Genomic DNA, 22905 nt, shown 5'->3' on the forward strand with positions numbered 1-22905 from the left:
CACACCCCTCAGTCACCCGATTTGACCTTAGCGCGTCCTTGCGACGAAGACCTGGTCTAGGAGGAAACTGTTGTTGTTCCCTCTTACCACGGTCAAAATGAGCAGCTTCAACCCTGTGGGGTGATGCGCTCTGCGCAAATTGAAGGACTCCATAAGTTGAGATATTACATATTACCCCGCTATCTAACGCACCACCTGAAAGTGGTCCCAGACACAAGGAAATATCACTGATCAACCCGCAAAGAGCCCGTGTTTTTGCGGACGCTCTTACATTGTCGCGGAAGAGTCTCGCTCCTTGCTCAACTTAAGCAGTCTTCACCCTCACCATGCCAACCACTTCTAAAACTTATAGCCTTCTTCTTCTCGGTGACGTAATGATCGGTCGTCTCATCGATGCTCTGCTGCCCACCAGCATAGCTCGCCAGTCGCCACATTCTGACCCCGAATCAGCCGCATTGACAGTTGACAAGCACATTCTTCTACGTTACCCCCAACTAAAATCATATGGCTACCTCTCACCGTGGGGGAACAGTACCGAGTTGATTCGAAAGTCGGATCTTGTGCTTGCGAATCTGGAAACAGCCGTAACGAAAAGTGAGAAGAAGTGGCCGAATAAAGTGTTCAACTACCGCACTCACCCTGGGAATGTTCAGTGTTTGACGGAGGTGGGAATGGGTGATAGGACAAGAAGAGGCTTTGTCAGCTTGGCGAACAACCATACGCTAGACTGGGCCGTCGAGGGTCTACAAGAAACCGTCATGACGTTGGCCGATAATGGCATAGAGTTTGCAGGGGCCGGAAGGACAGAGGAAGAGGCTCACAGACCCGCCACACTGCAACTCGGAGGCGCTGACGGCTGGCATGTTAAGTGCTGGAGTTTTGCAGACCATCCGAGCGAGTGGGAGCTCGTGAATGCCTTCAACTACATCGAGTACACGGGAAAAGGGAGGGACATTATAAAAGGACAGCTCCTGGCGAAAGGTCCCGGCGGAGGAGAGGGAAGGCTCGGCTTGAAAGTTGTGTCGATGCACTGGGGTCCAAACTATCGCTGGCATCCCGCAAAGGAAATTGTTGACCTGGCGCATTGGATGATTGATGAGTGTGGTGTGGACATAATTCATGGGCACAGCAGCCACCATTTTCAGGGCGTCGAGATATACAAAGGGAAGCTGGTGGTCTATGGCTGTGGAGACTTCGTCGACGATTATGCGATTGAGCCTAATTTCAGAAATGATTTGAGTGCGATATGGAAGGTTTCCGTCGAGGAGAGAACAGAAAAGACCAAAGGTGAAAGCGAGCTTGAGGTAAAGAGGCTGGAGGTCTATCCCAATAGAATCGAACGGTTCCAGGCACGCTTATTGAAGAGAGACGATCCAGATCATGAATGGGTGGAGCAGACATTCAGAAGGCTGTGTGACCAGTTTGGAACTCAAGTCGAGAAAGACCTGGGGGATGAAGGGCAGATCGTTGTGCAGGTCAGGACCTAAATGCTCTATCCTATCGAGTTGGAGCAAAGGGAGGATCATCTGCCGTTAGGTTGGCGGTCTACCTCGTTTCTTGCAGGCCCCGTGCCGTCTTTAATGCCTTGGACTGACAAGATACCACGTAGAGTTCACACGATATCAGCCATGTAACGCAGTGGTCGTGCTGAACACGGGCCCATACATATGCTGTAAGAGCGATCGGTGCACTCCAAATTACAGAATCGGAAAGACTGCATCGAATTTTCTCCTGCAAAGTGAGTCTCAGTCCGCGAGGCACGCACTCAAATTCTGAAATTCTAGTCTAATTCCCGTATTCCCTCCCATCAGCTTCCGTGAAGAGCAGGGTGCATCCTCTGAGGCGCTATCCTGGAAGGATACACGGCGAGGCGTAAGGATACAAAGATAGGCGTAAGAACTCTGCAGTCCGAGAAATGAAATTTACTGGCGAAGACGAAGAGGGAGCGAGGGAGAGAGAGAGAGAGAGAGAGAGAGAGAGAGAGAGAGAGAGAGAGAGAGAGAGAGAGAGAGAGAGAGCTGGCTACATCGAGACAAACCATATGGACGTGAGCTATGTCAGGTGCCAGCGGGGCGGGCGCAGAGATGAGAAGAGAACCGAGAAGGAACTCAGACAAAGCGGTGCTAACACGGCGAGTGGACAGTGGGGGTCTCCATCAGGAAGAGTATTCGGTCTCAGACCTAGCACACACCACCCGTCATATGCTGCTCTACGCCAAAGGAAGCTTGGTGCCATTGCGACTGTAGACCGTGAAACCAGTGTCGATGCCCCAGCCAATGTTGTTGAATTCGACGTACATATCGGCGATCTGCTTCTCGGAAGTGATCTCAAAGAGGTTGAATCCATTGACAGGTATTTGCTTGCTTCCAATGCCTGCCATGTTCCAGTGCCATAGAACGTTGGTGCAACCCGCCACCATGGTCTTGTGGGTCGTGATATTCGTGATGGAAGGAGCGAGGAGAACGCCTTGAATGTACTGGGCTTTACCAGCAAATGTGACAGCGCCAATCTATATTTAAAATCAATCATAGTAACCAGTGGTGCTAAAGACATATCCATACCGGGTGACCAGCAAGCATATTGATCGAGTCAGACTTCTCGAAAAAGTTGTCTCCCAGCAATGCTTGGGCCGTGGCGTTCGAAGCAGCAATATCGGGGTGATCAAGAATGCTGACGAATTTGGCGACAATGTCATCGGCATCAGCTTGGGTCAGGCAGGTGCTCTCAGGGCATTTGGGACCCCGAGCATGCCAATCTCTCCAGCCGGGAAGCGCAGCGACGTTGGAAGCCAGTAGGATAGGCGCAAAAATGCTTAAGAACTTCATGATGAATGAACCCGGTGAGTATCGACTCGAGGCGAGATAAGCGAAGCAAACCCGGCACCAAGACAGTGAACTAAAAAGAGTGACTTGAGCGAGTTAAAACGAATGACTGACGGCTCATATGTAGCTTTGAAGGGGGTGACTTGGAGGGTAAGGACGTGTCTTTTGGACCAGAGACAACCAGAGGCTTTTGTATCCCCCGCCAACACGAGAAGACATGGTCTCTCGTATGCCGGGAAAGGAAAATTAGCGTAATCTCTTCTTACTCACCCAGATGAAGCAGCATCCTGGCTTGTCCCGTAGCCTTGTCCAAGCCACGCCTGGGCGCAGCTGTCAGATATGCATGAGGTTCCTCAGCCATCGTCTGAGGACTAGAGCTTAAAGTTTTGGCCAAGTCCGGGTATCGGTGAGCCGACTATTATGGATGTCGGTGAATCGCGTGCTCAGCCTCTGCAATGTTCTGGGTATCGTCATGTTAATCGTGGATTTGGTGATTAGCTGAAGAGTCTGCAGGCCGAAGCTTCTGTTCAGGGTAACCCGCCCCCGCGATATGCAATTTCCCACACACGTTGTTGTCCTACTTTAAAAGTTGAAGCATGGGTTGTAGATCACAACGTTTTTTCTTTTGCTTTTTGACCTTTGGCGGCTGACACTACGCACCTATCCAGAAGACTCACTGCGACAAGTTTGCATTGCTGGAAGGATGGTATCTGTTCTGATAGGAAGAGGTGCAGGCGGGTATGTTTGAGATCAGCAGGTGTGTAGGAGGACGACTTTTCACAAAGGAAGTCTGAGATTAAAGGAGCAGATACTCTTGGCGTGTCATCGTCGCGATTAGAATCCTGGCCAATCATCTTGGAGAAAGCCACCACTCCTTTTTCAAGGCGAACCTTGATAGCCTTTTCTGGATATAGACGTATACCCTTGGCAATGCAAGGAATGGTCTACATACTTTCACGAGAACAGCAAAGAAGTGCTAACACCCCTCTCGTCTAGTCCCCGTATTCAGTTACGACCGTTGAATTACCCGGTAGAATTCTGGCCCAGGAGGGAGAATAGGATTTGATGAGCGCCTCAAGCTCTGGCAGACAGATCGAACGGAGTTCACCACAATCTTGGAAGGTCAGGATCCTGGCACTTTCTGACTTCAAATTTCAACTTGAGGTTTGAAACAGGTTCCTTTGAACAAAATTTGGGATGTGATCGACAATGACGCCTTGATTTCAATCATCGAAGGCTTCTCTGCGCCTTTCTTGGCCAACTCTACTTGAACCAGGGGCATCACACACCACTGTACCCCCTGACCAATACCTTTGGACGCACTTTAGTTCTCCTGCTCTTGTAGGGGGACAATGGTGTGAACGAACGGCTTACAGGAATCTCCGCTTATCACAAGACTGATAAAGTTACTCAGAAACTCGTGTCAACCTCGGCAGACACCAGAGCACCAGGGATTAGACGTACGAGTCTCCACGCTTATCCTGAGAAATTACAACCACGTTATGAGGATGAGCCGTCTGAAATGAATATATCTTGAAAAGACCAGGCGCCCAACAAACGCTCCTGACGTAATCTCTCCCTTGCGAGAATCGGAACCGAGGAAGATTTATTTCCATAGCAAACGTTGCTGCATGCAAGCAGAGGAAGAACACGTGGATGAAAGGAATCAATCAATCCTGCGAGTACTTTCTCTTAACACCGGCAAATGAACCTAAGCTTCGATACCCCGATCCCCAGTTACTGCATGAAGCTGGTTACAATAGTGACGACAGCTGTGTAAATCAAACAAACGACACCCAGGATTATCAACACGACATCCCCAGCTTTTGCCAATTTCGAATCCGCCACGCCTTTGTGGTGCAGAAGAGGCGGGTATATGTACACAAGCGGAACACAACATAGGCTACCAATCAGGCTCACAAAAATGTCAAGGTTGCCCGATCCCAAAATTGCCACCAAAGCACAAACAACAACAAGCACCGTTCTGAACCCATTCTTTTTCCATTTGATTGATGTGTCGCGTTTGCCAGAGCGATGGCCAAATATCTTGCCCTCTAGAATTCGAAGGGCTGGAAATAGTTGGACTGGCGTGCCGGCCATAACGGCCAGGGCGTACAAAAGTTGAACGGCGTTGACAAGTCTGCTCTCTTGAGGAAAATTGGAGATGACTTCGATCTTGGTTGCCGAGCCAAAAGTTGCGTAGCAGAGTGCTCCTATGGACGTGAAGATGATAGTAATAATAAGCATTATAGCCCAGAGTAGTGGCTCGAATTTCTCGGGCTCGCGCATGGACGATTGAATAGGAAGGATGAGGCCGATGCCTTCAAAAGTGAATATGGCTGATCCAATCGTAAGGGTGTAGTGCTGGGGGTTGAACAATTGAACGGTTCGGTTGAGTCCATGGTCAGCCAGGCTGGAAATGTCATAATAGTAAATGTAAGCGACACCGAGGAGTATGAAAACGTCAGCCACCAATGCCGCGGGACCAAGCTTCGAGATGTTGCGAATGAACGCAAGTGGAATCAAAGCGATCAGTTGGAGGGCAATCAAGATATTGGTCGACACGGGAGCCAGGCCTTCGGTGACAGCGTTTTCGAAGGAATACATATTTTGCGCGACAAATACTGTTCCGGCACAGACAAATCCAAGTTGCGAGATTGTGACCGACCCGAGGATTATAGCCCTCATTCTGGGTCCGCCAATCACTTCACCAAGCTCACCATAGCCGCTCTTTTTGTGGACTTGTCGACATTGCAGTAAGAGATGAAATGCCCATGTCGTCACAAGTGAAACTGTCAACAGTGTCATCGACGAGAAGAGGATGCCACCATTGTTGAAAGCCTTGGGCAAGAACATGATTCCAGTTCCGATGAATGCCTTGAGCAAGGTAAAGAAGGTTTTCGTCATACCGGCGTCTCCTTTCTTGGCCACGGTAGTCCTTCGGCGAAGAAGTGGTCTTGTCTCTGAAGGCGCTCCTTCTTCATCCTCAAGCGCTGATTCGTCCTCCGAGTCTTCCAGGTCTTCACCAGCAAAGGCTCCGTAAAGAGACAGAAATTCCACGAAATTCCTGGTGACGGGAATGACTGCAGGATTGAACCGACCGTACTTCTGGCGAACGAACTCTCGCCGGAAGCCACCTGGCACAAGTTGCTCGGAAACCGATGTCTCATTCTCCATTGTGGTGGAGGTGTCATTTGGATGCGAGAAGGTAGCAGCTCGCTGTAATCTGTTCCGATTTTGAATTTTGTACAAATCGCGGTGTATGTCGCCGCCTTGCAGTTTGAGAGAGGACTCCGGCTCCGGCTCTCCATGTCCCCTTGGTGAATCACCGTCAGTTTGCACGCCGTCGAAGTCGGCGGTGTATCCCGAAGGAAGATGACCCGCAATAACTCGTGCTGCACGGCTGTCATCGCTGAAATTTGGAGTGTCCGACATTGTGGCAGAAAAGGCAGAGCTTGATGCCACAATACAGAAGGAAGTGAAGGTCTATTCGATCGAGAGTTGAGTAAAGATTGGTTTCATAGAATACAAATCATTCATTGATCACAATAATTGCGGATTTGATAAAAGTGTAAGATGCTTAGACACCTCTTTTCAGGATGTAGATGAAGGTGAAGAAGTTCGAAACGTCATTTTCACAACTGTTGTGCTTTCAAGGTTGAGATTCCGATTGGCTAGATTCTAACACGTGGGGAAAAGAAACAACAACACCTAAATTTCTGGATGATTCCAAACCCTGTATGTACCATTGAGCTGGATGCGTTGCAATAACCGATGTTTTATTTTTGGCAGAAATCCTCGAGAACCTATCTAACACATCTTCAGAAGCGTATGCTTGAGAAAGAGCTTCTGAAATTGATCATCATCCAGCCGCGAGAAGCTAACAAACGCCATGTCAGGAACCATAATGCATCATCGTCTCCGTCCATCAACCCCGTGTTTCAGTTTCAATCCCTGCGAATGTTTCGGGCACGGGTAGACCCGAGCTTTATCAATGAGAGTGGCATACCTCCTCATAACTTTGTTCTGTTGTTCTTCCCTTCAATGTCGTCTGGCAGCACCGATTTTCCGAATACGTCGCATCTGAAACCGCCGCAGTCAACGAGCGACTTATCCGTTGGTCAGTGTCCCTGAAGATATACTGTGTTGAGTCCTTAAGAGATGTGTCGTAGAGATGTGTGCCTCCCATTGTCACGCATCAAAGCCTCATTTACATTACGGTGCCCTGGACTACACGGAGACGTCGACGTACGCAGATCCAACACTCACCCTAATCGAGACGGACGAACGTAATATCGATTTTTGTGCATAAGAGCTGGATGATGCAGATACGCCACATGCTTGCCGTCTTCCTGGCGAGGATCAGAAAGTTCTGGGTCGGTATGTCGCAGTGACTGCGCGACCACTCCTAAGCGATTTGTTTCTCAATCTATTTTTGTGTATCTCTATTTGCACATTCAAACGACCTTCGACCTGGGGCCCCACACTTCTTGAGTTAGAATCCAATCCCATCAGTTGGGCCCCGGTAGGAAACACCACCAGCTGAAAGCACGACGCAAAAGTCGGCGTTTTCCACAGCTGATGTCCGATGAGCGATGGTGATGATTGTACTTTGCTGCAACTCCTCTCTTAATACACGCTGTATCTGAGCAGACGTGTCTAAGTCGATGCTGGCCGTGGCTTCGTCCATGATGACTATTGCGCTTCTCCGCAATATCGCTCGAGCGAGACCCACCAATTGTCGTTGTCCCTGACTCAAATTTTTTCCTCCTGTGTCAACCTGTGTCTTGAGCGTCCACCCATACTTCCCGCAGACTCTTGATAGTACGGATTGGCAGGCGAGATCGGAGTGTTCCTTCATTGGATCAAGATTGTGACGCAAGGATCCAGGGAAGAGGATGGGTTCTTGTGCAAGGAAGGTTATTCGGCTTCTCAGGGCCTGTTTATCAACTTTCGCAATGTCGATGCCATCAACCAGGATCCGGCCTGATTCGGGAGTAATGGTTGCTAGCAATGCCATTGCTAGAGTTGACTTCCCCGAACCTGTTCGACCCGTAATGGCATTGGTTGATCCCCCCTTAAAGCGAAGCGAAACATTTATTAGTGCAGGTTCCAGATGAGGCTGATACCGAATGGTGACATCCTCAAAGACGACATCGCTCCCATACGTGGGCCAAGCCGCGGGCGGCTGAACCGAACTCGGCATTTCTTGTTCGATATGAGTTAATTCAACCACTCGTTCGACAGACACGAAGTTGAGTTGGAGTTGTCCATACGATTTGCAAATTGCATGGGTGGACTGGACAAACTTGTTTGCTGAGATCAAGACGAATGCGGTTAAGCCAGCCGAGAGGTCTGAGAAAATTGCGAGCATGGTCAGAAGGAATGTGGACACTGCTGACAATGTGTCGAACCGGTACATCAGCCAGGCTTGCAAACTCCAATAAAAATGGTCCATCTTCTGGAATGCGTCCGTGACCTGAATGTTTCTTTCTTGGAATTGTGATTGTGCGCAGAAAGCCCTGACGGTCATCAGGCCATTCAGCAAAGCGCCGAAATTCGACATCAAGGGAGTCAGGGAAACCATCTCTAACCGCCTCAAGCTTTGTGAAGTCGGGAGGAATTGTAGGAAGATAAGCACAAATGCTAGCGTGAGCGAGATAGCGAATGCCAGAAAAATTGGTGTAATGCTAGCAATGACGATCATGGAGGAGATCCAAGCAACGGCATACCAGATAACTATGAGAAACAGCTCGGCGATATTACCGTCCACGGTTCCCATATCAGAGGTTAATCGATTCATCAACCTTCCCACTGGCGTCACGTCGTAAAAAGAAAAGCTGGCGTTACTTATGCGATCCATGACGACTCTGAACATTCGACGTGCAGCAGCGTATGTGACGACCAACATGGACATCTGTGAAAGCATAAGGGCCAGGGTCTCGCAGATTACGATGATAAAAAGGCCGAAAAGCCAGGGTCGGACATTGACCGCTGGGTCGGGGAACCCGTCGAACAAGCCTGAGATTGGACTTTCAAGAAGATGCACCTGGGGGTCGAAGCTCTCGAGGCTCAGAAACCGGAGTTTGGCTTTGTTGTATGCTTCTCCCCATTCTTTGAGGAACCAGCTTTCACTCACATAAGTGACGCGACAAACGACGGCCGTCAAGACGACCATAAACCACCATCTTAGCGTTCCAGCCTTGATGTATTCCCAATAAACTTGAAACTGGACTCCACCATGGACTCGGTGCTCGTCTTCTACGAATTTTTCCGGTATCGCGGCAGATTCATCGATAGTTTTGACACTGTTCCCGGCTTCAAATGTTTCTGTTTCGGGTGCTGTAGGCGATTCGACTTTCGAAAATTCCTCATCATTTCGATGCAGAAAACCTGTTCCGTCGATGATCTCAACTAGTTGTGATGCAACATGTTGACAAAGATCGGTCCGGTGAGTAACAAGGACGATGATACGACCATCCATCAAATTGCCACATAAACACCTCTTGATAATCCATTCGGCAGTTTGTTGGTCCAGGGCGCTGAGAGGGTCATCAAGCAACAGAATTTGTGCTCGACTGTACACCGCTCTCGCAAGAGCAACCCTGGCTTTCTGCCCGCCGGATAAACCGATGCCGTTCTCGCCAATATTGGAAAGATCACCATGTTTGAAATTGGCAAGATCCGGAATAAGTGCACATGCTTCCAAAGTCTGTTTATACCGATTATCGTCGTATCGCGAATTAAAAAGTATATTTTCCCGAATGCTCATGCTTTGCAGCCATGGTGTTTGTGCACAATAACCGATCGGGGATTGTGGCTTCATCAATTTCCCCTGACGCAGATCAAGTTCGCCGAGAAGAGCTTGTAACAGAGCAGTCTTGCCTGATGCTACCGGACCGAACACGACCGTCAATCCTGGACAAAAAGAGAGGCTGAGACCATGAAGCACTGTCCCCGGAAGACCAGGCCATGAAAATGAGGCATTGCGTAGTTCTAACCGATCATCCAGATATTCTCGAACCAATGCTTCTTCAATCTTGTCGGGTTCAGCAATGAAATCTGAGATCCGTCCGACTGCAACCGAGGCATTCAGTAAGACTGTGATCAACGTGGGTAGTTCTCGAATATTGTTCTGCAGAAGTGAAAAAAGCTGCAATGCTGGGAAAGCAATATCAACGCGCAGCTCTTGACCTGCTGCGATAGTGTAGGCATAGAACGTGGCGACCGGGAGCATGCCACTGGCGAAAGAGTTCAGAAATCTGATGACAGAATTCAACAAAAAGGTGACGATCCTCAAGTTGAGCTCTCGCTGCCGGGCGGTAATGACGCCATCAAGCCATGTGAGGTGCCATCCGTACCACCGCAGATGCCTTATGGCCTCGACATACTGGCTGATCTTTTCCAGTTTAATATCGGTGACTTTGCGCCGTTCCCTCTCCCAGCCGATGAGGATGCGAGCGAGAATATAGTTGAAAATCTGTGCAATAACAACTACTGCGACGCCAACAAAGCATGACCACCCAAGCAACCGCCAGAGGAGAAAGACGGAGAGCACGAGACCGAGCGGTTTGTTGATCAAACTTTGAAATTCCCAGAAGCGTTGAGCAACTTCGTACACATCATTCCGCATCAAGTTGAGAATCTTTCCCATCGATGCCGGTGAGTTCGTTGTGTTGGAGCGATTCTCTCTGGAAAGGAATGCTCTGGCTTTTTGAATTGCCTTTCTGGCGCGACTCGCGAAGCTTTTTGATCGCTCGACTTGCTCGCTGACGACTCCTGCTTGCTCAGGCAAAAGACGCGCTTCTCTAATGTCGGAGGAATCAGTGGATCCTTCCAAGGTAGAATCCATCTGAGCACCAGCTTCTTGAGGCAAACCGCCAAGGATTTTCCGATTCAAAGTCTTTTCGTATAACATAGTGATCATCTCGCCACGGGACCTTTCATAACAACGTCTCCCAAACCACAGACTAAAGACTGCACTCTGAGCAGCCACCGCCCTGACCACAAGCGTGAGTATCGCGTACATGATTGCTAGTCGTTTGTCAACGGCCGTCGTTTCCATGACCTGCAGAAGCTTTTGGAGAATCATGGGGGCGGAGTAGTTGGCGGCCAGTTCTATGATGGCGAGGATTGTGAGCAGTACCAGGTCAATCCAGTTTGCTTTCAGCAAACGATTCACAACAGTCCCCTTGAGCACGCGGAAAGCGTTGTGAAGGTGTTGGTGTTGAAACTCATAGGAGAGGGCCCAGACATCTTCGTCATGGAGCTGTCTTCTATTTCCAATCTTAATCAGAGGTGACAACCAGGACACCGTCATCCATTGTAGTAGCGTTAAGCTGTCTTCAGGAGATCGCAATGTATGAGAAGGTGTACTGAAGGGACGACCAATCTCCACGCAGCTCAAAGCTGGGTCGCGAAGTGGCATATTGACAACAACCATAGTGGCAGCGGCGGCGAGTCCCGCACCACAGGACGTAAGCACTGCGTTCCTGCTAGCCAGGTTTTCGTAGAAATGAGTCGCCACTATGCCCACTTCCAGTGCTAGAATGGCCACAAAGTCGACGAAAAGAAATATCGAGCCGGTCCTGGGGCGCCATAAGGCAACATGGAGCCCTGCAGCAACCCAAAGCGCCGCAGTGACTCTTGACCACGAGGCGTTAACTGCAACGACAAGCTGCGTCGCAGATCCGACCACCGAGAGTACAAAGAGGCATAGTGCGGCCCATGACGTTGCCGAAGCCTTTTGTTCAGTGTCCAAGTCGATGACAGGTTCTTCGATAAACGGTCTTGGGCATATTTTCGAAAGTCTTGACTTTGCACCGTTCGATTTTGAGCCCATCGTAGTTGAGTACGCCACGGCAGCACTAGCGACGCACAAGTCCGTTTTCTAGGCAGCAAGGTAGCGAATATATTGAGAGCCTTTGGTGGAAACCATGGGCGGTTACATCTGCAACTTCATTTTACCGGTTTGTTGTTGAGAATAAGTCTTGTCGCCAACAGGAGTTCAACATTGTTTTCATCCCACCAGAAGCCGGAGTCGAAAGTGAAGGAAGACGGTGTAGGATTTGCTGGAGACAAAAAGGTGAAGCTTAGCCAAGACACTAACCGCATCGAGGCAACAGGTTCCAGGTAATAATAATATAAAACTGACGAGACTAGGAACCCTATTATCACGTCCTGGACTTATCGCACAGGGAATTTCCCGAAAGCGAACACATTTGATCGCTAGAGAAAGCTTTCCCACGACAGGGACGTAACCTTCATTTTCGAGTGAGGAAAATCTCCAAACATGTAACTGATATCTCCCATTTCCATTGGTGCGTATCCTATTGAACGCTACCAAACCCCCTCTTACATAAGTTTTGACTCGGATTACGCGCGCCAGATCGCTCGCATAAAACTGATCACAGATGCCATCATTGTGCTGCATTCTCGCGGCACCAAATCATGTGGCCCTCGTGGCATTGTCAGCATTGAGCAGACCTGCATTTCGACCCCAGGTGCATCCTCAATGCTTAAATCTCCTGGCAATAAATCAAGACTTTTGTAAGTCAGCCATGTACACTTAACACAAAGCATCACGTGGTCAACGAGTACCTCGTAGAAAGTGCCGATTGAGTACCCCTCTGGTGTGGGCGTTGGATCCGGCCACTTTATTCTAGGTTATGGGCTATTGGCCAATTAGCACTTGGGAAGCCCACTAGCCTAGAACTATCCACGTCATGAAAATATCCAACTACTTTTGTGTGCCAGCGAAGATATTCAGCTAGTTCCCCATTGCATTACTTTGTGATGCAGATCAGCGCGTTCGCCAGTTGGGCGTCCTGCTTCATCCGCCCTTCCGCCAGCGGATATATTATCATCTCTTCTGGTCCCTCCATTAACGCGACATAGAGCTTGAGTTCATCATCCTCCCAAAGCCACAATGGTTGTGCGGCCTGTCTCACCCAGGTATTATACTGATATTGACTACGTAGCTCATCGAGCTTTTTGAACCTTGCTGCAGTCCAGACGGTTAGGTGTGAAACTCCGTCTCTTGGGCTTTTCCGGCGGTTTGCCTCAACGTGAGGAGGGCAGAACGCGATTCCGAAGCCGATCATGGTTCGACTGACTGCGGGAAGGAGTGTCGTAATTATTAAGAACTTCGACAGCTTTACCGTCGATCAGGGAATTTGCAGCATGTGGTGTAGTCGATTTTTTTTTCCTTTGTCCATGAATGCCCTCGTTTGGGGGAAGCAGGGACGCTCGCGAGATCTCAATTGTTTTACTGTACAAAGTGACTCGTTGTAGATGAGAATATGTGGAAACTGACAAATTCGCCACTTCAACACGCGCAGAACTGTCCAGCCTACCTGCTGCCGCCTCCAGCATTCCGTAGACCACCTTGTCACACCACTCATCTTCGGCCAGATCCTCTTCCCTGCAGAATCTGATATCTTAACTCAGAATGGTAGTCTCCGAGGCAAGATTAGCGAAGACTTCCACATCGTCGTCATCGGAAAAAGGAGGAAAGAGGCTAAGCTTGGAAGGTTCGAGGCGCGAACGAAGTGAACCCTACACCAACGGGTCAACACCTGGGGATCCTGCTTACAATGAAGAACTCACCTATAGTGATCTTGAGAGGCGGCTTGCGCACTCCGTGCTGCCTACACTAGTGATTTGAAACATGGCACTACGAGCTCTAAGTCTGTTTGTCGAGCGATAAGCGCCTCCTCTTCCTGGAAAGAGACACTGGGGCTCAGGAAGAGGGGCTCATGCTTTCTTTTGGAGGGGCTTGAGCTGCGACTTGCGGACGTCGTCGTGGTAGAACTGTGCGTGCCTTCGCTATTTGAGCGTTGGAGGCGCTGGGCGAGCGTGAGAGCAAGGGCATTGAGTCGCTCTCTCTTAGGCACCGGCGTGGTGTTGTCCATACCTGTTGACTTGCGCTTGAGGTGCACAGGACTCAATATGAAAGTCGGTCCGTCATGAACCCCGCTGCCGGGGATGGAGTAACCTGTAATCGCTTCAAGCCAACAATTGGTGATTCGGTCCTCTTGAGAGGACGAACATGACATCTCGCGAGGCCTGAAGATATGTCAATTGAAACGAGAAGAGACACGGCAGTATTTCCTGGTGTCTAATGCCTAGGTCTGGAAGATGTAACTTTGACGTGTAGGGGATGCAAAGTGAGGGAGGGAGAGAGGGCGTTGTCCCAAGAACCCGCTACACACCCGCCGCACCAACAATATGTTTAACTACACAGCGACACAGACTTAAAAACATACAAACCACTTTCGAATCAAATCAGAGTTGGGTATGGCGAAGCCTACTCGTTTTCATACTCGGATCTCATGCTCCATAAGCAAGACGCTCAGGCGGAAGATTCTCACGCCGCCACAAACAACCAACCAGAATAAGCAACCAGAACGCAATTTCTTTGTCCACTGGTTCCTTTCATTTCGCATAAATAGTAGGTTCATATAGACAAAGGAATAAATTGAATGATATCTTCGTCAGCAGCTGGTGTGTTACAACATCAAATTGGCTTTCAACTGCCTTCGCTACTGCTCAAGACCTTCAGGTTATCGTGCTGGTGAGAAACTACAACTTCGATGGTACCCATACAGGTGGCCTCTTCTCTCTGAATGCCCTCAGGCCCTCCTGGATATTCTCTCCTTTTTGCAGCTCAGCCCATTCATTCCTCTTAGTTATAGCAGTTGCTTCAACAACGCTTGCAGTTTCCCACCCCTGTCTTAGCCCAGCTCTTGTACAGATAATTGAGTCAGGGCTATTTTCAGCGATGACTTTCGCGTACAGTATAGCTTCTTTAACAACCTCTGACTGTGGAACCACCTTGTTAACGAAACCCCACTCCAATGCCTTTTGGGCAGAGAAGCAATTCCCCGTCAAAGCCATTTCGCTTGCTCTCTGTAAACCTAGAGTCCGTATCAATCGAGGAAGGACACCAGCGTATGGCACAACGCCTCGCTTCACCTCCACCAACCCAAATACAGCAGTATCGGCGGCAACCACCAGATCGCAGTTAATGACCGTCTCACACCCCCCTCCCAGGGCCATACCGTTAACGGCAGCGATCACTGGCTTCTTGCCAACACGGTTTGATAGAGGAATGGCTCCGGCTACGTCGCCTGGAGCCGCACCGGGCTTGCCAGCAGCAGCTGATGCATTTTTTTGCCATTCCTTCAAATCAGCACCTGTCGAAAATGCCTTGTCTCCAGCTCCAGTAAGAACGGCTACCGAGAGAGAGGGTTCATTGTCAAACCAGCGGAAGACATCGGTCATTTCGAGAACATCGCTCGCAGAGATGCAATTTAACTTCTCTGGTCTCGACATCGTGATGAGGACCACCATTGGCGTAGGAAAAGAGAGTTTCACGAATCTCGTTAGTGGTGGTGGATGAACAAGAGCCATGTTGAAGACGCGAGGGGCGTTTGAGCCTTGACTTGTCGTGGTCTGTCGCAAAATTGCAATATCAGTGGTAAAAATGGTGCTAAAAATCCCAGAGATGCGTAGTACTGGACCATTGGCTGGGCGAAGAAGGGGACGTATGCCTCAAAACTATACAGATGAAGTTTTGCTGGCTGGCATGCAGTTGGTCTGGGGTTTATCATTATTTTGCCGGAATTACCTTGAGGGGGTTCCTATCGAGAATATATGCCGAGGTATCAACGTCGGATTTACCCCAGAAAGGTATCCTACCATACTGTGGGGAGATCCCCAGCCCTATATAGGAGTATTGATTCTGTCCACTATCCCACATTCGTAATAAATTCGTTTTGGGATTCCTAAGTCATTCTATATTTTCTATCTTATTATTTATTATTTATCTATGGTCTTATAAGTCAAGTCTGGCGTAATTTGGATCTTTTTTCTTGGTAGCAAAAAGTAAGAGTGAGATAGTGAAGACGAGCACTTGGCTACGAAAGATCACTCTCTGACTGGACGTCTTAACATAACTACAGCATAAGAGCTCTCTAAGATGTAATGTCGTGATCACGAAAATATCTGTATTTGTCAGCATTTCAATGTTTTGAACGTATATAACATACACTTCTGGTACTTAAATTACGCTTTTCCAGCCACAAGACCGGAATTATCCTCCTTTCACACTGATCCTGGAGATCGTCAAGACAATGGGTGACCATGAAAACCTGTTTGTCCGAAACAAGGATGTACCTCGCCAACTACATCTCACAGCATTCATGCGCCCTGTCTCCCTCCACACCGGTGCATGGCGATATCCTGGAGCATATCCCGACGCCAACTTCAACCTTTCGCATCTCAAATCCTTCATCAAAAAACTGGAAGATGCCAAATTCGATGCATTCTTCATGGCCGATCATCTTGCGGTGCTGAACATGCCAGTTGAAGCACTTAAGCGAAGTCACACCGTCACCTCTTTCGAGCCGTTCACCCTTCTCTCTGCTCTCTCACAAGTCACAGATAAGATCGGTCTGGCTGCAACAGCATCAACAACTTACGACGAACCATATCATATCGCACGTCGCTTTGCATCTCTCGACCACATCAGTAACGGTCGTGCGGCATGGAACATTGTAACTACTGCCAATCCCGATGCGGCAAAGAATTTTGGACGTGATGAGCACATGGATCACTCGGATCGTTATAAGCGTGCACGCGAGTTCTACGATGTCGTCACTGGTTTGTGGGACAGCTTTGCGGATGATGCATTTGTTCGCGACGCTGAGTCCGGCACATATGTCGATCCAGATAAGATTCACGTCTTGAACCACGTAGGAGACGAATTGAAGGTAAGAGGGCCACTCAACATCGCCCGACCCGTTCAAGGCTGGCCAGTCATTGTCCAAGCCGGTCAATCCGAGCCTGGAAAGCAGCTTGCTGGAGAGACGGCCGAAGCTGTGTTCTGCTCACCGAAAGACATTGAATCCGCCAAACGACTATACGCCGACATCAAGGGACGTGCTATTGCTGCCGGCCGCGATCCCAATCATATCAAGATCCTGCCTGCCACCTTGATTGTCGTAGGCAACAGTATTCATGATGCACAAAGCAAGCGACTTAAACTCGATAGCCTGGTCCACTACGACAGTGCCATTGCCTCATTATCAATCGCACTCGGAACAGATGCATCCAAATTCGACCCAGACGGGCCACTACCTGCCGATCTTCCCGAGAGTAACGCAAGCAAGACCAGCCATGCTGGGGTTCTGAAAGTTGCCGCGGAGGAAGGGTTGTCAGTGCGACAACTTGCACAGCGGCAGGGAGGCTATTCTGGACTTGCGTTCGTGGGGACGCCTGAGGGGATTGCGGACAGCATGCAGCAATGGTTGGACGAAGAGGCGTGCGATGGGTTTACGGTTGTGCTACCCTTCTTGCCACAAGGTCTGGATGATGTGACTCAACTGTTGGTGCCAGAATTACAGCGGCGTGGCATTTTTCGAAAGGATTATAAGGGTACAACGCTTCGGGAGCATCTTGGTCTTCCACGGCCAAAGAATCGTTTCTTCGACTGAGAATGACGTGCTTACAAGGAAATATGGCATGATCCCGCGCGATAAGGAATGGGAGAGAATCCTGCTGTGGCGTTACTTCGCCGCATTTGAGTGGCTGTGATTGGTGGAAAAGTAGCACAGCGATGAAGCTGACACCCCCACCCATTTTACCCATTTTATTGATCACTGTAGTGGCCATCCTAATTATATAAACCAAAAGATTGAGATAAACCTGGCCTGTGCATTGGCGTACTCGCGGGTGACATTGGCGCCATTTGAAACTGAGTAATCCTGAAAGCGGATTTGGCCCCCCGAAACAAACCCTACAATGGCGTGAGACATACCGGTGGTTGTCGTGGCAATGACCCCGAATTCGCGGATATTTCGATTTGCCAGTATAATGTTCTGCACATCCTGGTATGTGCCCGACGCCGCGTATGCCTGGTGCAATTGCTGCTCAGTGGCATCGCCAAAAGCATAATCGGGCCAGAAAGAATGATAGCCGAATCCTTGGAAGATCGAGCCAATCTGTCGAATTTGGGGCCAAGTCAGTCCACGCGTGCCGAACTGAATGTTTATGGAGGATCTTTGCAGCTCGATCTGCAGATCTTGTATCGTCATGTGCAATAGCACAGAGAGGGTCGTGGGAGCACAGAATGGCTGGCTACCTCCACTGTTGATCGGCGGATAGTGGTTCAAAGGACTAACATCCTCCCATTCGGCCCCTATGTTGTTGGGGTTCGAGTCGGAATTCACCGAGTAGTTCGATGGCACTGGTGACACCGAGCCACCATACTGGGCCGGGGACCGATATCCAGACCCACCGCTATGGCTTCCTGAACCCCCTGAAGCCGAATGCGGAGACAGATACCCTGGATATGGAGACGGAGACTGATGTCCTGGATATGGAGACGGCGACTGATGTCCTGGATATGGAGACGGAGACTGATGTCCTGGAGGCGGATACGGAGACTGATATCCTGGAGGCGGATACGGAGACTGATATCCTGGAGATAGATATCCTTGCTGCCCACCGGAACTTGGGCCTGGCTGCGAAGACGGATGACCTGGCTGATACGGAGACCCTGATGAGCTGCCTTGGCTGGGAGTCTGGCCGGGGACATTGGTTCTCGTGCTCGAGGTCGGATACTGTAGATTGGAATAGGGGTTCTGCTGACCATATGGAGCGCCATAATAGTATCCGCCATAGTTGCCTCCGCCTGACATTTCGAGTATGTGAAATCAATTCAATTTAGTGGTATCCTTCAAAGACGATGGTTGTACTGGAGACGGATGCTTAGAGGCTCTAATTGTCGTGGCCAACCGCTAGAAGTCGACGGACGAGATGGACATCCAGCAATCTTTTAATAAGTATTCAAGTTGAAAATTCTGTATAAGCCTTTTCCCTGGATATTATCGTTGGCCCCAATCCAAGTCTGGATGCTAAAATTATGTTTATCCCAACTCAGCCTAGATCCCCACTTGCAAAGGAATATCATAAGCTTACATTGTGCCTGAGTAGTATTTTCAGCCCTAACTCAGAGTCCCACTCCTCCTCTCTACCTAGATGGGGAAATGAATACCCATCTTCGCTAAAAGTGGAGTCCGTATCAGTGGGCTTGGACACTATCTTCTTTACACCGCCATGTCAAACGTGAATTTATGTCCTTTCGCACAGCCCGAAGAACATCGACCATACTGACGAACGCGTTCCGTCAATAGTGGGGTCATCGTCTCCGAATCGTCATCGTATTCGAATCACTAGTGGCAGACAAGCCGGAAGAAAGCGAAAGCTTCGCTTCTTGAGTATATCATCTAAGATATGATAAAGCTATAAATGCCACGCATCCTAGCGGGGCAAAGATATTGTCAACGGTGGGCTATTTATGGCCTGCCGGTCGTCTTATCGAAAATTTCGGCTTGCCTATTGTGAAAGGGTCTGGTCTTATCTGGTCACTTAGACGGATTGGACGAACACCATTTAATCGCCTATTATACTGGCACATGGAGCTTGGAAAGTTGAAAAGCCAGTGCAAGGCTGAAGATACACCGTACAGTTGGAACCGAACATCTGGTTGGCCTGTGCAGGGAGAAGGCGGGGCTTGAATTGGATCGTTCATAGCAGAATGCGTTCCTGTGCACTTGGATATTGAGCGCCTCAGGATTCAACTATAATGAGAAGCTCTTTGGTTACGCAATGCATGAGAAGGATTGGAGACGTTCTATTGTTCTATGATCGCCGTGCCAATTGCGCATAGAGGACGCTAAGTTTTTGAACTGGTTGACTTGTTCATTATGCCTGTTCTATTTGTTTAGTTTGGTGGTATTGTTACCTATCAGTCCACCCTGGCAATCCATCGCCGCTCCCATTCTCATATCCTACCTACAGAGACGTGCTGGATCTCCTGATAGAGCCTTCCAATGGAACCCATAGCCCATAAGGAGACTCAAAGTATAAAGGCTGATGGATCAGACATGTGTAGGAGAGGACCACCGTTAAAAGAGGATATATAAGTGGCAGAGAGCGAAGACGACGTTTCTATTTCGCTAGAATAGAGTTTAGGACATATCCACCGTACTCAATAATGATCCAACAGCATGGTATGGCGGTATTTGCCTCAGCCTGACCTTACTCAATCTCAGCCAATGCTCTCATAACCAGAACGTGAATTATGTCTGGATGAGGATGCTTTTCTCCCCTTGTCTGATAGCTGGCGCCGTGGTTACTGCTCTTATTTTTGTAGTCGTCCTCGTTCGTCTCGTTGAAGTCATCCTCGTTCGTCTCGTTGAAATCATCCTCGTTCGTCTCGTTGAAATCATCCTCGTTCGTCTCGTTGAAATCATCCTCGTTCGTCTTGTTGAAGTCATCCTCGTTCGTCTCGTTGAAGTCGTGGCCGCCATTCCCGTCCCCATCCCCATCGACGACCAGATGTTCTATTCCTGTGATGGCCATGTCAAGGTTGATACTATTGTACTGACTATGGTCCTCGCCGTAGTCGCCATCCTCATCGCAATCAGCTGCATAGCTTTCTGCGTCGTAGCTATTATGACTGTTACCACTGAAATTGGGACTACCGTTCCCCCAGCCACTATAATGATGTTAGCAATTCTCATCCCATTTACTGATGTGACCACTGGTATGATGGGCATACCTGTCTTCGTGTTGTTTATTCTGGTAATGGGACATTATAATAATAATTTTCCTTCGAATTTTGATATGCTAACCCGTTAGGATGAACTATGACTGATCTTTAACTGAATAGAATGCCCAGAGATCACTATTCGACTAAGTAGTCAGGGTCTTATACCTGTTACATCAATCCTTCTCTGGGGCCGTATCGGGAAGAGGTCCATAGTCCCTTGGGGTTCCGCCCAAAAAATTAAGTGGTCCTCTTAGCTCATATGCTTGTCAGAATCCCGGTTCATAACAATTATCCACTGTTCGGGCGATTGTGGCGTTCACAGGAAGGCGGGCCGCGCCCTGGCGGAATATAGCTAGACTAAGGCCCAGACGGCACTCCATAAATGCTGTCGACTAACCAAAATTCTCACCCAATTTGACCTTGTCGCCCCGCCACGGAGACCCGCTCTCTCGCGCCGCGCGAGTAGTGTATCGCCCGCCGCACACGACCACGACACTATCATCCTAATCCTGATCCTGATCCTGATCCTCACCCTCGTCCTCGCAGCCTGCTACTCCTCCCGCGCCTTCACCGGCCCCCACCTAGGGCTGCCAAAGCCCCTCCTTCTCCTCCTCCCAGTTCTCATTGAGACGCCCCTCTCGCAGACCGACATCCTCAACCAGGTCAGGATGCGCACGACTACTCTCAAGTACCTCGCCATGAAGGGGTAATAGCGCCCGCTGGACACGCAGAATACGTGCGCCCCACGCCAGAAGGGGTGGCGCAACTGGTGCCTCCAAAAGCGCTTCATTGACAGCGAGCTAGTCACCAAGGGCAAGATGGTCGGCTTCCTGGACAAGGAGGTCGTGGAACGTCGGGCCCGCTGTCCATCGCGTCGCCGTAGTACCTCTGGCGGCGCATTTCCCGTCAACGAGGCGGACGGCACGTGTGTCGTCGGCCTCGCCGCCTTCTGTCTCTAGTCGGCCGTCCTCGTTGACCTATAGAAGGAGTAGGTATCGATAAGCCTCAACCAGCACCCGAACCCGCGTACGAACTAGAAGGCCTGGAAAGAGGCCACTTGTAGATCTCGGAAAAACACTCTTGTGAAATGCTAGGATAATACCAGGAAGAGGTCCAGAGTCCTCTGGGGGATCCACCCAAAAAGATCAGGATCCTAGTGGACCTCTTAGCTTATATGCTTGTCAGCATCCTGTCAAATTTTGATCTCATCAGCTTCACAGCTCTTCGATCCCAGAGGCGATGGGAGGCGAATCTTACATATACCGGTGAAGGAGCTTCCGCAGCCTCTCTCCAAAAATAGATATATAACTTCTAGACTAGAATAAATCGCCCATAAGATAAATACATTGCCCCATGCTCAATGCCTTCCTTCAACCAGTTAACCTCACAGAGCAAGATATCTTAAACTTCCGGGATATCTACATTCAGTTTCCAGTGCCCACCTGCGAATGTCAGAATCACTCGACAATTTCGACCAGCCTATGGATGTGAAGACGCTGAAAACACAGCTACTGGATACAGCTCGCAAATATGAGTCTATCCACAACTGCCGAGGTAAATACAGCCGAAAATAAACTAGGTTATAATCTGACTGCTTTAGACCAAGCCGAGGAAGACATACAACGCCAGTTACACTATCTCTCCAGAGAAGTAGCCTACCTAGCTGAGGACCTATGCAAGTATTTTCCGGAGAACCAGGCATTGAGGACGCTGCATAGGGACTGTTGGAACGCATTCCTAGGGAGGTTCTACGGTCATGAAGGGGTTGACGTAGATATCCATATGGATTATAAGCCTGATCTTATCTATGGCAAAGTGAAAGAGAGCCATGACGGCCAGGGCGATAAAGAAGATAGTGAAGGATTTGACGGCGAACATAATATATACGATAACTAGAGTGGATATTTGTCACAAACGCAGCAGAAGAGCACGTGACTCGTATGGGAGAAGCATCCCTATGCGCCACCGTAGCTCAAGTGGAAGAGCGGAGTAAAGGGACCGCCGGGACGGCCCTAAGCTAATTAGGCTTACTAAGCCTATAGGAGAAAAGGTACGCTTCCTAATGTCACGGCCGTGAGCACAGACAGACCAGATCTGACCAGATCTAGCCAGATCTGACCTGACTCGACGATATATCCCATACCGATTAACACTACGCTAAGTAAGGACGAACCGTAACGGATTAACGTTATTCCGGACGAGATACGAGATAAGCGTATATCTCTAATTAGTTATATAGGAAGAACGGCTTAATATATTAAGGCCTTAGTAAGGATAGCCGCTATATAAAAGTATAGCGTCGTATCCTTTCCTTCCTTCCTTCCTTTCTTCTTTCCCTTAGTTTAGTCTCTCGTTATATAGGAATATATATCCTTAGAGTCTTCTCTATCTTATATATACCCTATCGTTATATTAGACTAAACTTAGTAACTTTATACTCCTAGAAAGGAATAATAATATCTC

At 49.1% G+C, this 22905-nt stretch overlaps 7 protein-coding genes across 7 annotated transcripts; 2 read left to right on the forward strand and 5 right to left on the reverse strand.

Annotated features, from left to right (window-relative positions):
• Nucleotides 1-326: 326 nt before the first annotated feature.
• On the forward strand, nt 327-1487 carry AYL99_09740 (hypothetical protein; the record flags this gene model as incomplete). The annotated part of the gene is made up of 1 exon (XM_018841247.1): nt 327-1487. The coding sequence occupies one exon, from the start codon at nt 327-329 to the stop codon at nt 1485-1487; it is 1161 nt and encodes a 386-aa protein (XP_018689928.1).
• A 722-nt stretch (nt 1488-2209) lies between these two features.
• On the reverse strand, nt 2210-2825 carry AYL99_09741 (hypothetical protein; the record flags this gene model as incomplete). Its single annotated transcript, XM_018841248.1, has 2 exons — nt 2210-2509; nt 2562-2825. 2 exons carry the CDS (start codon nt 2823-2825, stop codon nt 2210-2212), a joined length of 564 nt encoding a protein of 187 aa, XP_018689929.1.
• Nucleotides 2826-4559: 1734 nt separating this feature from the next.
• Nucleotides 4560-6257, reverse strand: AYL99_09742 (hypothetical protein; the record flags this gene model as incomplete). The annotated part of the gene is made up of 1 exon (XM_018841249.1): nt 4560-6257. The coding sequence occupies one exon, from the start codon at nt 6255-6257 to the stop codon at nt 4560-4562; it is 1698 nt and encodes a 565-aa protein (XP_018689930.1).
• Nucleotides 6258-7317: 1060 nt separating this feature from the next.
• On the reverse strand, nt 7318-11664 carry AYL99_09743 (hypothetical protein; the record flags this gene model as incomplete). Its single annotated transcript, XM_018841250.1, has 1 exon — nt 7318-11664. One exon carries the CDS (start codon nt 11662-11664, stop codon nt 7318-7320), a length of 4347 nt encoding a protein of 1448 aa, XP_018689931.1.
• A 4294-nt stretch (nt 11665-15958) lies between these two features.
• AYL99_09744 (alkanesulfonate monooxygenase) lies at nt 15959-17320 on the forward strand (the record flags this gene model as incomplete). The annotated part of the gene is made up of 1 exon (XM_018841251.1): nt 15959-17320. One exon carries the CDS (start codon nt 15959-15961, stop codon nt 17318-17320), a length of 1362 nt encoding a protein of 453 aa, XP_018689932.1.
• Nucleotides 17321-17503: 183 nt separating this feature from the next.
• AYL99_09745 (hypothetical protein) lies at nt 17504-18526 on the reverse strand (the record flags this gene model as incomplete). The annotated part of the gene is made up of 1 exon (XM_018841252.1): nt 17504-18526. One exon carries the CDS (start codon nt 18524-18526, stop codon nt 17504-17506), a length of 1023 nt encoding a protein of 340 aa, XP_018689933.1.
• Nucleotides 18527-19928: 1402 nt separating this feature from the next.
• On the reverse strand, nt 19929-20486 carry AYL99_09746 (hypothetical protein; the record flags this gene model as incomplete). The annotated part of the gene is made up of 2 exons (XM_018841253.1): nt 19929-20388; nt 20452-20486. 2 exons carry the CDS (start codon nt 20484-20486, stop codon nt 19929-19931), a joined length of 495 nt encoding a protein of 164 aa, XP_018689934.1.
• Between the last annotated feature and the right edge of the window lie 2419 nt (nt 20487-22905).

This window comes from Fonsecaea erecta, assembly GCF_001651985.1.
Source record: "Fonsecaea erecta strain CBS 125763 chromosome Unknown Scaff9, whole genome shotgun sequence".
Lineage (NCBI taxonomy): Eukaryota > Fungi > Ascomycota > Eurotiomycetes > Chaetothyriales > Herpotrichiellaceae > Fonsecaea > Fonsecaea erecta.